This window comes from Lepisosteus oculatus, chromosome 3, assembly GCF_040954835.1.
Source record: "Lepisosteus oculatus isolate fLepOcu1 chromosome 3, fLepOcu1.hap2, whole genome shotgun sequence".
NCBI classification, from domain to species: domain Eukaryota; kingdom Metazoa; phylum Chordata; class Actinopteri; order Semionotiformes; family Lepisosteidae; genus Lepisosteus; species Lepisosteus oculatus.
Genome location: NC_090698.1, coordinates 59,484,505 through 59,500,497, shown reverse-complemented (window position 1 = coordinate 59,500,497; position 15,993 = coordinate 59,484,505). Strand labels below are relative to the sequence as shown.

Here is a 15,993-nt window from a genome sequence, read left to right as displayed (position 1 = left end):
AACAGGCAATAATAATGTGGTAGTACAATATATAAGAGCTTTGAAAGGTGGTTGCATCAGAGTGTAAATGACAAATAATTACATGGACCCTTGCAAAGCTCTGTACCAGAGGAACAAAGAAATGTATAGTGTTCAAAGTGCTCTCATTGTGTGGGCAGCAAGTTATCAAAATGGTTTTTAATTAAGAAAATGTGATAGTTCTCAGAAAGGACTCAGATATTTTAGACTCGCAGAGATAAAGAATATAATGTTGGTTTTCAAATGGACTGGAGCTATAAGTTATTTGTCAAGGACCCACCTTTCTTTATTGACTTTCGTCTAGATTCTTGAGGCCACGCAATGTTTGCTTCTCTTTATTGTTTCCGTACTGCTACATGAAGTAACACTGATACAGCATTAGAAGTAAGATGGTCTACCGGGTTTAGTTTTGTCAAGCCTCAATATAATTTGTATTTTACTCCAACACAAATATATTACACCATTGCAACATTTTTTCTTTGGCTTTAGATGATCCATTTTTACCCATGCTTGTAATCTATTATACTCCTTTTCCCTAATTGGCCCTAATTCTTTTTATATAATTTTCTTAACTGCAATCTTTCTGCTGATTTGTCTGAATTAATTTATTAAAGTGATTTTTAAAGCTTTCTAGCCTTTGATAAGGTTACTCTCAGGATCAATTTGTTCTGTGGATCTAGCAAAGTATCTTTAATTTTTAATAATCTGTTCTCTACAAATTTCATGCTTATCCTACTCCATTCTCATTCTCTTAATTTCTGTTTTATTCTTTCACAGTCCGCTCTCCTGAAATGTTTTCAGATTTTCCCAAATAAGATTTTCAAGTCATTTGTTTATTTTTCAAGGATACTATATTAATTTAATTTGCTTATAGAACTCATTGATAACCAATGCCAGTTATCCATTGTCTGCAAAAGTAGCACACAACAGAAAATATCTGTAAATATGATTTTATTCTCCTCTACAATATAATTGAAGTCAGATTCACAGAAGGTTTTGCACACAAGTGTCTGCTTGCTAAATGTACAAAATCACACACAGCACGACACATTTATACATAAGGGAAACATAACTGGGCCGTACAACCATGTTACCAGAAAAAAAAAGAAAAAGTATATTGAGGCAGACAGAATTCTTAACACTTTTACATGTGAAAAGGTGGTAAAAAACTATCTTAAAAATGCTCAAATAAGTATTTGAGCCAGTAGCATTTATTGCATTTCTAATACCTCTCAGTATATACTGTATTTATACGATTTTTTCTTCATTTTTTATGTAGTCAGAAACACATTGTTAAGCACAACTGGCTCTTGATGAGCAGTTTACTTTAGACAGCAATGAGCAAGTAGTCTGCAAAGAAGCAATATAATTAAGTCTGAAAATAGTAAGGAACTCTGCCTGAAAGACAATTGAAGAAAAATAACATAATTGAGCTAGTGGCTTACTTAGCTCGAAGCAGTGCTCATCATACGTTCAGTTCCTTGGTAAAGTCCAGTCTATTACTTGTTTTAACAAAAACTATCTCAAGTGGCAGTAGTGAAGCTGAGGCTGTTTTTAAGTACGACTCAAAAAAGCAGCTGTATAAGAATCCAAGAGTGAAGATTAATACAGTATTAACATGCTTGTTTGTGCTTTAAAAGCTGTTTCTACCAAATGACAACTCGAGAAAAAAATCTTGTCCAGAATCACAAAACACTAAAGAATAATTCTGTGAGAAGTTATTGTCATCTTTTCAACAAATGGTGTTTTGAAAACAAGAACTTGCATGTGTTAAGCCAGCATCTAAGGGATCAATGACACAGAAAAGTTGTAGTTGCTAGTTTCAGAAAATGAATTCTGGTTTATTCCATTTTATTTAATGATGATGAGTAAAATTCAAACATTTGTGGGGATAATAAATATAATTCAGTAAAATATATTTATATTCACCTCTGGTGTGTAAATCAGTCCCTTGTATTTTATCAAAGGGTATACTCAATTTTTTAGTATCAGGTGTACCCACCTAATCTGTATGTCAGTTCCTAAATGAATATAACATACTGTACATAAAGAACAGATTCACATTCAATACATCCCTGGGGAAGGAAATGTTATGTTAAGGAGCTTTAGAACATAATAAATACTCAATAAGGAAGATTCCAAAAGCATAAATACTCTGAAATAGCGTGTAGATGAATCAAAAGCCTTCACACATACTTTAAAATACTAAGAAAATAAAACATCCTCAGAACTGTTACATATGAATTAAAAGGAGTCACGTGTCCTTCTTTTTCATGAATGCTGGACACGTTGTATTGAATATCTGCACATTTTGTTTTCATAAAGGCAATAACTGGGAAAGAGGCTTTGAGATAACACCCAGAAGTGTGTCCCGCTTGAGGCTGAAGGCTTTGTTAATGACCTTAAATTTCAAGGACATACTTTGGAGATCTTCTTCTGTAACCCCATCAAAAAAGAAGTCCTCGTTGAAAATGGGGTTTTTGCTGTTTTTGATTATGGTGCTGTGCTGCTTTTGCTGTTTGCCTGGGACGAGACAGACAATGACACAGCAGTTAATGTGTTTTGCCTCAAAGCTGCAATCATACAGGTTCTCCACTGAAACCACGCGGACTCGGACTGTGGCGCTACTAGAATCATACTCTAATGACAGCCGGATGCAGCCCCTTCCCTGAAGAGGAATGATATGCTCTCTCCGTAGCTTTTCTTGGCAGTGTAACAGGTCAAGGGGAAACAGCACTGGAGGGGAAAGGGAACAACCTGGAGCTTCTGATTTTCCTTCTGATTCAGACTTTTCTGAGGTACATGGACTTGTATCACCAGAGCTACATTCATCAGTAGAAAAGGAGCTGTTCCCTCCCAGAGACTGCTTCGAACTGGATCTGGAAATATCCTTGAGAAAACTCTCTTGCCCAAACAGTTTGAAGAGACAGGTGCCTGAAAATGATCGAGGTAGCACGGGGGTGCTGTGGGGCGAGGATTCATTGGAGGAAGGGGTGTTATTTTCTGTTGTCCCCTGCTTCTTGAGTGAGTGTGTAATATTTGTAGAGCTTGTGTGGCTGCTTGATCTTGGAGCCGCAAACTTTTTGTTGGCTATGTGTTGTTTCCTCTGTAAGGCGTAGCTTGCAAAGTCTGTGTGAAACAAGGACTCTTTTCTGCGTGTGTTAGGACTTTCATATAAGCCTGTCAGACTGAAACATGCTGCTGTGTGAGGTAACAGCACTGATGGAAAAGAAGAAATTAGGTCTCTTTGTTTGCTTTTGTTGGTGTTCTCCATATTGTCCAGAGTGCAGTCGTCTGCTTTCTCTATCTGTATAAAAAGCTGATTAGCCAGCTTCACAAGGTCCTTGCCTTCATTATTTTTGCAGTAACTTTCTGGCTTCACGTGAAAGATGTGGGTATTCGTTAAATTCTTCAGATTGTTTTTAGAAGTTGAGAGGCTGACCTTACATTTAGCTGAAAGATGTTCCACATTTCCAGTATGTTTAAAAAACTTTGGTGGAATAAAGAAATCAGGAATCGTGTCAGGAGTCAAGACATTGCTGTGCAGCTTGCTCGAGAGATTTGCCTCTGAAGGGCTATCCATTTTTACACCCGAGAAGGCTCGGTTGTCTTCAAGGGGAATGTTCTCAACTCTTTCTCGAAGTTTATCAATTAACCACATTTCACCCGAAGTGTCTTCTTTTCTGAGAATTAATTATCAAGAGACTCTGCAAAACAAGAGAACTGAGATAAGTATATATTCAGTATGTATAGTCACATGTACAGTATGTATAGTATATAGAGTATAAAAAAGCGACACATATTGCTGTATAGTAAATTTAAAAATGCATTGCTGAAAATTGTTTGCTTATACTGTATTTGTTTTTTTGTTGTGTTACTGTATGTAGATATGCAATATAAATTTCTGGATTTTTATTTTGTCCAATAATCTGACCATGACCATTTTTAAAACCATGAAAAAATAGCTAAAGTGTTTTATTATTTTTAAAGCAAGATCATTTTTAACAAATGGGAAAAACATCATACATCTCAGAACCTAAGCATCACATTAAGAAGATAAAAAAGTCTGAAAAATAACAACAATAATAAAATGGTACTTTGTTATTTTTAGATTGTAATATTACACTGTAATTGTGTTACACTGCTACCATTCTGTTGTGGGATGACCTAACAAAATCTATGTCTTGAACAGTGTTTTATTAAAAATGATGGAAACCAATAACAAAAATAAAAAATCTAAGCAACTTACTCACTGCACTATGTTGTTTGTGCTATTGAATGAATTTTCGGTTTAAGAAGGCATCCGTTTCAAAATAGTATTTTATATGACACTGATGACACTGGGAGATTTAGAACATATAGATTTTGATTACATTCATTCTCATACAATCCTCAGGAACATGGACCATTACTTTTAGGTTCCTGGGGATTGTATAAGTTAAGTTAACTGAGTTCAGTTATACAGTATCAGTTAACTGGGTTAACTGAGTTTGGTCCAATCAAAGAACAGAAGCTTTGGATGATGCTTTCCATATTACAGAACACTGAGCAGAGTGTTGCACTCCAATTACATTTTTCCGAGTGTAATATAATATATAAATAATTAGAGCTTGCTAAAGTTGCATGTTTTTTAGTCAGATATTTTGTGTATTTGTACCTTCTATACAGTACAAGGCCTAACCTATTTATTGCGATTTAAGGCAACATAAATAATTAAACCGGGTGTGCTTACCTCAGTCAAGGAATCTTCTAGGTTAGAGTGCTGGCAGAACATTAGTGGTGCACCACTGTGTAATAAATGACAGGTTGCATGATGCTAAAGTGTTTTTATAACATCCTAATGTCTGTGCGTCACTCAGCCAACACATCCTGGAGCCAACCAGAAAGCTCACAGAGAAGCTTAGGGTGAGTGACTGAAAGTGGATCATTTTATGCGGTTAAAGAATAAAGGAATCAGTGGTTATGATGATCACAAAATAGTCATGCATTTCTACAGTAATTTTTTTGTAGCATAATCATAGTCAAATAAGACGTATTTCCACATTTCTGATTTAATATACCAGTACACATAAAACAGAACTCATTCTATTGGTGCCTGCTAAATATAATTGGTAATTTAATGTGGGCCAACATGTTTTATACATGGGGAAAAAAAAGATAAAAATAAAGGCCAGATTTGAGTGTTGCAGTGAAATACATTTTATTTATAGTTTTGTCTTTAAAAAGAGGTAGAACTGCGTAAGTGTGATGCTTTTGATGACAGCACACTTCCCTTAAACTGATTCCATATCAAAGACCTTGAAAGGGTTCTGTCACCTTGATTGTTTCAAAGTGTGACCTTCTAGAGTAGTGTATTATACAGTTATCATTTCTCACTGCTGTATATTTTCTATTATACTGGAAACATGCCACATGTCATACTGTATATTCTGTATGTTAATGACCAGAAATGATCTGTATACAGTATATCCTTCTATACAGACAGTTCATCTACATTGTCCACCTGTGTGGGCATGAAACATGTAGGTTAATGTGGAGACAAAATTAAAGAAAGTGTCCTTGGAAATACAGCACAAACAAAAACAAATCCTAAAAAACAGCAGGTGTGCGGATGTCCCTGAAATGTTGATATGTTTTTTGCCCAGATGGCTTCTTCTGTCTATCCATTTTCTAACTGCTTCATCCAGTTCAGGGTTGCCAGGTGAGCCGGAGCCTATCCCAGCAAGCAATGGGTGCAATATAGTATATTGCAATTATATTAAAGGCGATGCCAGTCCATCGCAAGGCAGACAAACACACAGACACTAGGACCCGTTTTCCCAGAAGCCAACTAACCTACCAGTATGTCTTTGGACTGTAAGAGGAAACCAGAACACCTAGCAGAAACCCACACAAAGACAGGGAGCACATATTAACACCATGCAAGTATCACCCCTGGATTCCAGCCCTGCAAGGCAGCAATGCTAACCACTGTGCTACTGTGCTGCTCTTACTGCGTATATATAATTTTTTCTTTTCATTCTTTGATTCTTCTTCCTTGTAATATTTTCCTTTGTGAAACCCCTAATAGAATGACAGGTTGTAGGGCCCTAATTGTAAAGTGTAGTGTACTTTTCTAAAGTACATACGTAATTTAGAACAGAGTATTTGTATCATTCCAAAATTATTGTACAAATAGTGTAAATAAGCTAACCTATTTTCAGATGCTTAATGATAATCTAATTCAATGATGTTTGCATTGAAGCAGCAATTCCTTAACATGAGGGATACAATAGCTTATACTGTAATTCCTGTTGAGCACTTCGGAATGTTATAACAGGACTTTTTTTCAGGCCTTTCTGAGGATATTAGGATTTGGGACTCAAGACAATCTGCTTGTATTTTGCAGTACCATTCATGTATACATTCAGATCTTCCGCACTGTTCTTATTAGGTCAGCCCAGATATGGTAAGGCGAAGATTGACAACACAACTGCGCTGTTCTTTGGGAGTGACAATGAAGAGGCGTACATTTACATTTTTCATTAATCAGAATGGCAGTTCTACCTGGGAATATTTGCATATTCAAATTTGTTAAGCGAAAATGAACAGCTGGAAGCTTCTCTAATTAATCATTCCTAAATTTGGGTCTTGTCTTATAATAGTCTTACCCAGCTTCTGAGGCACATGAGCATGGTGTAACTTTTCTCAGACCAGCTGACCTTTTCTTGGCACTGTACTAATGTAGATCTCAGGTGTGTGACTATTTCTTCCACTGGATGATACCCCATAACAGTGTGTTAGAGTGCCTCCTGAAATACTTTGCACATTAAACTCCATTACTAACGTAAATTGACAAAGATAACTTAATACAGAGGGCACTTGATGTTTCATTTGTTCTTCAAAATCGCAAATTAAGCAACCAAGCCTTTCATCTTTTCAAAGAAATAAGAGAAATTGCCATTTTGTGATAGTATTTTAGTGATAGTAGTTTTCTACATTTTCCCTGTTTCTGTCATAGATCAGTTTCTCTGTTTGCTTTCTCCATACAGACGAGTTTGTGTGAGACAGGCTACGTGTTCTATTTTTCTGCTCATTCATTTTTCAGTGGCTACATTTAGAATAAATGTGTGGTCCCTGATTTTCTGCTGTGTTACTATACTATTGCCATTTATATTTGTATTGTGAGCATATTTTAGTGGTCCATCAAAAATATATCGCAGGAAAGATATCTCAATGACAGCACGAATATCGAGGTCTGACAGCATTTGTGTCACGTTGCTTCGAAGCCCGTTTATTAAGAACAAACTCGTTTCTCCCAAGATAATTAATTACGTTTTCTGAAACAAAAGAAAGACATTTGCTAAGAACAAATACGAAATGCCAAAGGCAAGAAATCACACAAGTCATGGAATCTTTATATCACTACTGCTACAATCCTACGACGAAAATGTTTTTTCATCAAAAGTTTGAACTGCATATTTACACGTATAAAGCTTTTATTGCGTGTTTTATCATGAAAATTAAACAGCAGCCACTGTATTTCTGTAAGTTGAAATAAAGTTCTCCTTTGTATTTTTTACAATAATCAATCGTATATATAAAAGAATCCTATATACATTACATCAGTATTGCCCTATATCACAAGCAGCAAGAGAAGTCCGTACTGTAGTTAAGTACTGTCACCTTGTGGCAGAAAGTAGGAATTCGAATTTTATATCACTGAATGATTCTTAATCTTACTATATTTTCAGTTATCCATATAAAATACAGCAAAGAGAACATATTATTGTTTCGAGATATATTCTTGTAAGTTGTTTACTTCTCCTTATGATGAGTACAGTATTTACACCTTCTGTATTATCTTATATATTCTTACATGATTATTTTAATTTTAGAATTACAATTTATTACTGTATTCATGAACAGTATGTGTTGCGGTTTTTAACCAACAAGGAGGAATTGTACAGTAATTATTTCAATTTACCGCGCCTCCGTTCATAATGAATACGCATCCTTCAATTTAGTTCCAGTCTAGTTAGAGAGTCAGTGGAGTTAGTTGAGAGTCAGATTCAGTTTAAGTATAATTGAAAACGTTTTATAAAATCACAAGTTTCAAAACATACAAGAGTCGATTTACAGAGAATGTCTTCTAATTAATTACTGTATTTAACCTTTGCAGCAAAAAACAAAACAAAAAAGGTTTTAATAGTTTGGGCATTTTATTTCTGCACAAATGACTGGCATTTCAATGCACAAATTAAAATCGGAAGCCATAAGACTTAAGGCTGCCGCGGGTCACACATCTTAGTGCTGTACTTCAGTGGTGTATTACACTGTAACCTATTTGTACAGTACAGCAGTTAGGGAGGGATCCTTAGAACGAGGAGAGTTGTGCTGTAAATTAAAGGAATTACGTCCGTAGCCACTAGAGGGCACTGCAAGATGCACAATGTTTCAAAGAGCTAAAACGGAATATTGTAACGTTGTGGTCTGCAGGTCTGTTCCCGGGTAGCCCGGCGGGCTTCTGGTTTCTGCTCCAGATGAGATGTAACGACTCACCCAGATCATTTAGTTCTTTGATTAGTAGAAGTTAGCCTGTTTTGTGATCTTTTCTCATTGACATTTTAAATCTTTCTATAAAATATGCAGGATTATAACCCTCCGCATCACCAGGATCGCAGACCTCATCTATGATACACAGGTGCAATCTGGGTATGTATTTATAGAAATCAGAGCTGTTTCTAAGTTAAAGAAATGTACACTATGTTTTAGAAACAATGAAGTTTAAATGTACTATACGTTTTTTCACGAATGGGCCTCACGAATTTCTACTGAAATATGGCACATATTATAACCCAGACTTTTTATGTTAACATTATTAGAAAATTATATACAGGTATCAATTGAAAATTGAAGGTCTTGCGCCTGCCGTTTGCAGTCTCCTTCATCTTATGTCTATGAGATGACAAAAAAGTGTGCCATCATCCGTTTTTAGAAGCTTGCTTTGGAGTTTGCACGTGTACTCGTGATACGAGCAGGCAAAGCGCAAGGCACCTGGGGATTCGGGGTCCATCCACCTTCACCCCAGTCCAACAGCGCTACTTACTGACAGCAAGCACCTGTGATTATCCCAGACCTGCTTAACTGCATTTAAAAATCCAGGAGAGACCTGTCAGATTCTACAGCTTTCAGCATAAAATAACTGCACATCACATACTGTAACACCTGTAAACCTGTTAAAGGTCATCAAACCGATGTGAGATGTGGATATCTGAGAATGTCAACATCGTGGATCAGTGGTAATGGAGTGTGTAATTTGCTTGTACATCAGAATTGATAAATAACAACTGGATTCTGGCAAAAGAGGTTTTCTGATCAATTGTAGCTCTATCCCATCTGGCACTGGTAGAGCATGTATACCCATAAGAAACTACTTAAGACTAGCTAGACAGGGCAACATCAATGTTTAGGTGGTATTATAGCATAATGATTTGGGACCGTTAATACCACTTTTAGGTGGTGACCTGTTGTTGTCAATGGTAACAGCACTATGGTTGTAGCTATTTTGAGAATTTATTTAAACCTGTGATCTGCCCGTGGTAATAATTGCAATGCCAACATAACCCCTTTACCTTTCAGTTAAGTTACACTTGTCCTCTCAAGAGTTGCCCAAGATTTTCTGTTTCAGTATGTTTAGCACTGTTTAGCACTTAGAGTGAGTTAGGATGATGTGATCCATGTTACACATGGCTTTCATTTTTCTTTACAAATATTTAAATAATCTTACAACCAAATAATAACACCAACTTCATGTCATTCATTGTTTTTCTTTAAGCTTGGGGTGCTTTTTTCTAAAGTGTCTCAGTACAATTTGTGTTTTTAGGGGGTAGATAATTGTTACTGCCATTTAATAATAATAATAATTGCTTACACTTATATAGCGCTTTTCTGGACACTCCACTCAAAGCGCTTTACAGGTAATGGGGACTCCCCTCCACCACCACCAATGTGCAGCATCCACCTGGATGATGCGACGGCAGCCATAGTGCGCCAGAACGCTCACCACACATCAGCTATTAGTGAGGAGGAGAGCAGAGAGTAATGAAGCCAATTCATAGAGGGGGATTGTTAGGAGGCCATGACTGGTTAAGGCCAATGGGAAATTTGGCCAGGACGCCGGGGTTACACCCCTACTCTTTTCGAGAAACGCCCTGGGATTTTTAACGACCACAGAGAGTCAGGACCTCGGTTTTACGTCTCATCCGAAGGACGGCACCTGTTTACAGTATAGTGTCCCCATCGCTATACTGGGGCATTAGGACCCACGTGGACCACAGGGTGAGCGCCCCCTGCTGGCCCCACTAACCTCTTCCAGCAGCAACCTTAGTTTTTCCCAGGAGGTCTCCCATCCAGGTACTGACCAGGCTCACACCTGCTTAGCTTCAGTGGGTTGCCAGTTGTGAGTTGCAGGGTGATATGGCTGCTGGCTGCTTGAAGGGATTTTTTAACAGTTCTTAGTTTTTGACATAAAGGGATGTTTTAATGTGCAGGGGCTTTGTTGATAGAACAGTACTAACTCTTTCTCGCTTTAGAAAAACAAACTGCCTGTTATGCAAGAAAATCAGTTTGGCTTTTCATTTTTACTGCTGTAAAAATGTGGTTTATACCACACACCTTGAATGTCTTGAACTACAGTATTATAACTGTTATCTTGCTGTGGTGAAGAATTGTAGTGTGTGCTTCCTAAAAAGAGTTAAAAAGCTCAAAAACACAAATACTGAAACGGCACTTACAGTATGTAAACAGTACACAACATGCTGCAGACAAATTTGGTTTACAGCAGGCAGTACTCCAGGTAAAACAATAGTCTCTCAGTTCCCCATATCTTTTATCTAGTCTAAATTTACTGTAATGAATAGGCTTTTTAGCAGGCCTGACTCTTTGTTTCAGCAGTAATGGGCTTGCTTAGAGTTATAGTGACAAGGGTGTGAACACCTCTTGATAATTATCTTGAAGCTTGCAAGGCAGCCAGCCTGAACCCAATTATATATATTCTTTAATTATTTTTCAAAATGTTTGACTTTGAAACATACATTTGTCAGAAATACCCACGCTTTGTTTACTGAATTTAAAGACAGTAACAGTAGCCCAGATTTTGTGAATCAGGTGATATGTAAGCCTTAAAAACAGAAATGTTTGCCCTAGTTGTTTTGTACTTTTACTATTAATACTACTTCGTGCTTCTCAAGCATTGACAGGCAGGTTTGGTATACAGAGGTTTAGGTCAAGCTGTTTTGGAGGGAATTAAAAGACATTACTGCTCCCCTAAATAACTAAGTGCTTCCTGTAATGAAAAGATAAATGTATACTAGTTAATAAAGGACATTTGTACTGGCCCACAGCTGTTATCAAATGTAAATGGTGGCGCAGTGCTTTGTCATGTGAGCTGGGGATTGCGAGGAACTGAAGTCTCTTGGCTTTTTTGTAAGAGGACAGCATCTCTTCATCTACAATATTAGCCCGGTGAGAAGTGAAATCTGAACTTCTCAATATTATGTAAAAGTATAACACATTCATGATCTGCAATCTATAGTGCTTGAAGTACCTTGAGTGAGTGTTTTTGTCTTAACAGATGCTGATGAACATACTTTGCCACCAGGGACAGGGGCTGGGGGTGCAGGAACAACTATGCCAGAGGCACCACTGAGTCTCTGCGTCTTCTCATGTTCACTGTTTCTTTTTCATTTAAACAGACGCCTGACATTGACAGATAAATATTACCTTCCTAATTAAAAACTGTGGAGAAAAACACTGCATCTCTGGGCAGTAAGAAGACAGGGCTGTTTTGTCATTCTTGGAGCCATATTGTCAAGTGCTCCAGCTACTTCCATGATGGTAGTAACCAGTTGTCATCAAATTTCATGTCACCTTTCAGTTAGAGCAACATAATCCCGTTGCCGTTAGCTGCTTTTTTAATTGTGGAATTGAGAAGCCTGTACTTCTCACTAACAACACATTATTAATGTTGCATATGCCAGCACAGAACTGTGGTCATTGACATCAATTGATCCTGAAATCCCAGCGTGCTAAGGAGCTAACTAATTAGGAGGCAAAGAACACCTACAGGTTTCTAAACACAACTATCAGATTCAAGCTGGAAGATCCTTAATTATAAGCCATTAAGATATGCCATCTTAATTGCATCTTCTTAGATTTAATTCCCTTTAAAATATAAACTCTCATTTACTTATTTTTGAGTGGAGTGTCTGGATTGGACTGGACAAGCTAAATGTCATACATAATGCTCTGCTTTCTTTCATGTCAAGAACTTGTTGAAGCACAATTGCAACAATGAAAGTTTCACATTTTATTTAAGGTGATCACCTTCATTTAAGGGAGTAGGTGTGAAAGTAAATGCCAGGATAACAGTTTCTGTAAAGTTACAAACATTTTCTCAAATTGTTGGAGAGATTTTTGTGAACAAGTCATTTTTCCTGACATATACAGTAAATGCTTTTTCTATCTTTACTGTCTCTCTCTACACTTATTTTTTAACATGGATAATACTCCAGCTAGTAGTCTTTTCAGGATCTTGTGTTAAATACAAACTACATTGTGCAAGCTGTGGAAAAGCTTACCATGTGTATATATTGTACACCATTATGAATTGGGAAATACTGTACATTCTTGGTGTTTGTTTACAGTTGTTTCTTTACACTATCTGAAAATATACTACACAAGTAACCATATATTAGTGGCATTAAATTGAATATATATTTTCTATGGGTATGGTTCCTGACTAGTTGAATAACTTTCAGTACTCTGAAAAATTAAAAATAGAAAGCAATTAAAAGACAACGGAACAAAATTTAATAGAACTCAAGCAGACGTGAATTTATCAGTTATCCCAAAAGTTGTGAAAGCTGTGCAAAGGTGCATTAAGGATGATGACCCATAGAAATTGTAATTTGTCTGAAGTACATTGAATATAAACTAAGCCCATGAATAATTTGGACAAGATAATGGACAGGAGACATAGAAGAGCTCTCTGGAAAATGCAGTGAGTCTGAACTCAAGAGTTAGATTTATTATCTTCCAATTTCCTGAAGTGACCTCTAATTTGCTGGAAATACCTGACACCTTCATTTTCACCATTTAACATAATGCTTCTCAGATGTAATTTTCATTATAGTCCTACATCTGATGAGGAGTTAAAATACTTGCCAAAATTCTTAAATTAAAGTACTTACTACAAAGGAGCACCAACGGTAAAACATTAAAATACATACTGATGTTTAATCATAAATTTGGTAATTAACCAACCTCCCTGTTAGTCCCTATATTAATTTTATGTGTGATAAACATATGTCTGAACAACACTATCATATTGCTATTTAGCTCTCTTACTTGTGACACATCTCCCTTTGTAACTGTTTTTGGAATGATCTGAATTGAGAAACACCTTTGTAGTTAATATAAGGCTTATTGCAGATATACAGTTTTGAGTCTGAATCTTGTCAATGTATAAAGTGAACTACTAGATCTGTATATCAAGGGTAATTGGCTTGGTGCTTTTTGACAAGCACAGGACAAAATAAAGACAATAAATATATATTTTAGTTTACAACCCTTGATAATTCCTTCCCTTAGGTTTATAAAATAAGCCATAAAGCCAACAGACTAATTCTGCATCTAGGTAATTCAAACCTGCAGTAAATTTCTATTGGTAGGGCAAGCCAGATATAGGTCTTGCAGATCCTGTACTTTCTCATTTACTAAAGGCATTGTGTCTGGTTGTGGCTCTGCTTTCGTATAACACACTAAAACCAAAATGTGTAACCAGAAAAAAAGCATTGCTATTTTAATTGCATTTATCTGTTAATACATTTTATGAACAGATGATGTTTCAAAGACAACACTGGAACCAGGAAGGCAACAAGCATATACTTTAACCTGTTTTCATGAAAGAAACTAAAACTCAATAAACATGAAGCCTAAGGGCACACCTTAGTAATATGCATACTTACAAGTCCAACTGCTTGGGGAATTAAAGTATGAATATATCAATGCAATTATGTGTTTTAAGCAATTAGGATAATTTTTACAATGATATTACCAATCAGGGCTAAATTTACAACCTAGGCCATAGAATACAATATTATACTAACTTTTTTTATTAAACTTGTTATGGAAGACCTTCCTGTAATGAGGGAATTAATGAATTAAGCAGTTCATTATGAAGGTGCGCTCTTGTTGGTCGTTAAGTAGCCTGTAGAATTTGCCACCCCAGACCTATCATAGACAGTCTAATTATGATTAATATCTCATCTATGATTCAGTCTTCATTCACATCTCTGGAGCAAATGCAACTTCTATTATGTGTTCAGGGTTCAGGAAGATGCTCTGATCAGCTCATGACCTCATATTTTATTCATTATTACATTCATATTTAAAAGATTTCCATAGAAAACAAAAGTTCTTTGTCTCCAGTTCTTAAAGACTTATGAGCCTATTTGTAAACATATTTTCTGCTATTATTGAAAACAAATGGTAGGCACAATATTTAAAAATGATCTAAAGTAATTATAATAAAGATTTCTTTGAATTTGTTTGAATACCTTTTATGTATTTTGCCTATTATTTTCTGAAAATGAACTAATCTTTCTTTCTCTAAAACTGACATTTATGTAAGCAAAGAGTAGTATGGTAAGAGTTTATTCATTAGTTCCTATATCTAAATGTTATAAATGAATCTATAATCTAAATCTATAAATGTAATATGATGGGGATTTTCTTAGTCCACTTTAAGTTAAAAATTCTATGAAAATACAAAGGTGGCATTCAACATTTATTTGCCAATATGCAATAAAACAATAAAATTAAGCACAGAAAAAAGAAGAAAAGATTTTACTATTCCCACACTCACACAATTTGGTCCTCACAAATGGAGGTTTAATTATTTTAAACCCACGTACTCACCAGTCTGCTGTATTCAAGTCTAAGGAAATGGCACAATTAGACAATCTGGAAGCATAAGACTCAAAATCCCCATTTTTAAACCTTAGTTTTTTATGAAGAAAAAGTGATATATTAAAACATCTTGACTCAGTAAATTTTTACCTGCTGAAACAGCACACCGGCTGGATGATGTGGATGACGGGCTTCAGGTGACCCAGTTATATCAGAAGTTTAGCTTCACAGTCAAAAACCACAAAGAGCCAAGGGAAAATCAAGACAGTACTGATGTCTTCATTACAGCACAATTGCAGCTGTTGTTAAATGGGTAATGCTAGGAGCAGCATGGTGGTGCAGTGGTTACTATTGCAGCGCTGGGGCCCTGGGTACAATTCCTGGGGTGCTGTCTGAATGGAGTTTGTATGTTCTTCTCGTGTTTATATGGGTTTGTTGTGAGTGTGTGTGCGCAGCAATGAACTGGGGTCCTGTACCCCATCCCTTGCAGGGATAGGCGCCGACACCCCCATGACCCTCTATTGGATAAAGCAGTTAGAAAATGGAAGGATAGTAATTCTCTTCTGCTTCCTTAGCATGATGGAAATTCTGACAAAGAAATAAAATAAAGGCGTCTACCAGTCTTATCAAAACACAGACAATTCTCCTGTCATTCCCCAGATTTAACTTTCCTTTTTTTTTGCACGGGGTTGTCTTTAGAGACAGATGGTAAATGTTCAAAACATAAAATGATCATAATACATTCAACATCCATAACATGACGCTCTAATTCATAAATGACACGGGCCTTGACACGGGTTTCAGCTGAAGAACCGAAGACAGGAGGAATCTTACTAGTCGTGTGAAAGTCAAATCACAGTAACAACCTAAGACTCTCTATTGGTAAGCTGTGGATGTTGTGAATAGGGTGAGAGATACCTGAGAGTGAATAATTGCCCTAATATGATGCTTTTTCAGTATACTAATGGGCTACTTTTATCTCCTGCATGCGTTTGCTGAAAATGACTCAACCTTTCGTCTTAC

The 15,993-nt window shown here is 36.4% G+C and overlaps 1 protein-coding gene and 1 long non-coding RNA gene across 2 annotated transcripts; one reads left to right on the top strand and one right to left on the bottom strand.

Moving 5' to 3' along the window:
- Positions 1-980: 980 nt before the first annotated feature.
- On the bottom strand, positions 981-3,679 carry LOC102691588 (C2 calcium-dependent domain-containing protein 4C). Its single transcript, XM_015366374.2, has one exon. The coding sequence runs from the start codon at positions 3,677-3,679 to the stop codon at positions 2,336-2,338; it is 1,344 nt and encodes a 447-aa protein (XP_015221860.1). The 3' UTR covers positions 981-2,335.
- Positions 3,680-8,514: 4,835 nt separating this feature from the next.
- On the top strand, positions 8,515-12,526 carry LOC138237865 (uncharacterized). The gene is made up of 2 exons (XR_011189183.1): positions 8,515-8,712; positions 11,633-12,526. It is a non-coding gene; the product is annotated as an uncharacterized lncRNA (long non-coding RNA).
- Positions 12,527-15,993: the final 3,467 nt, after the last annotated feature.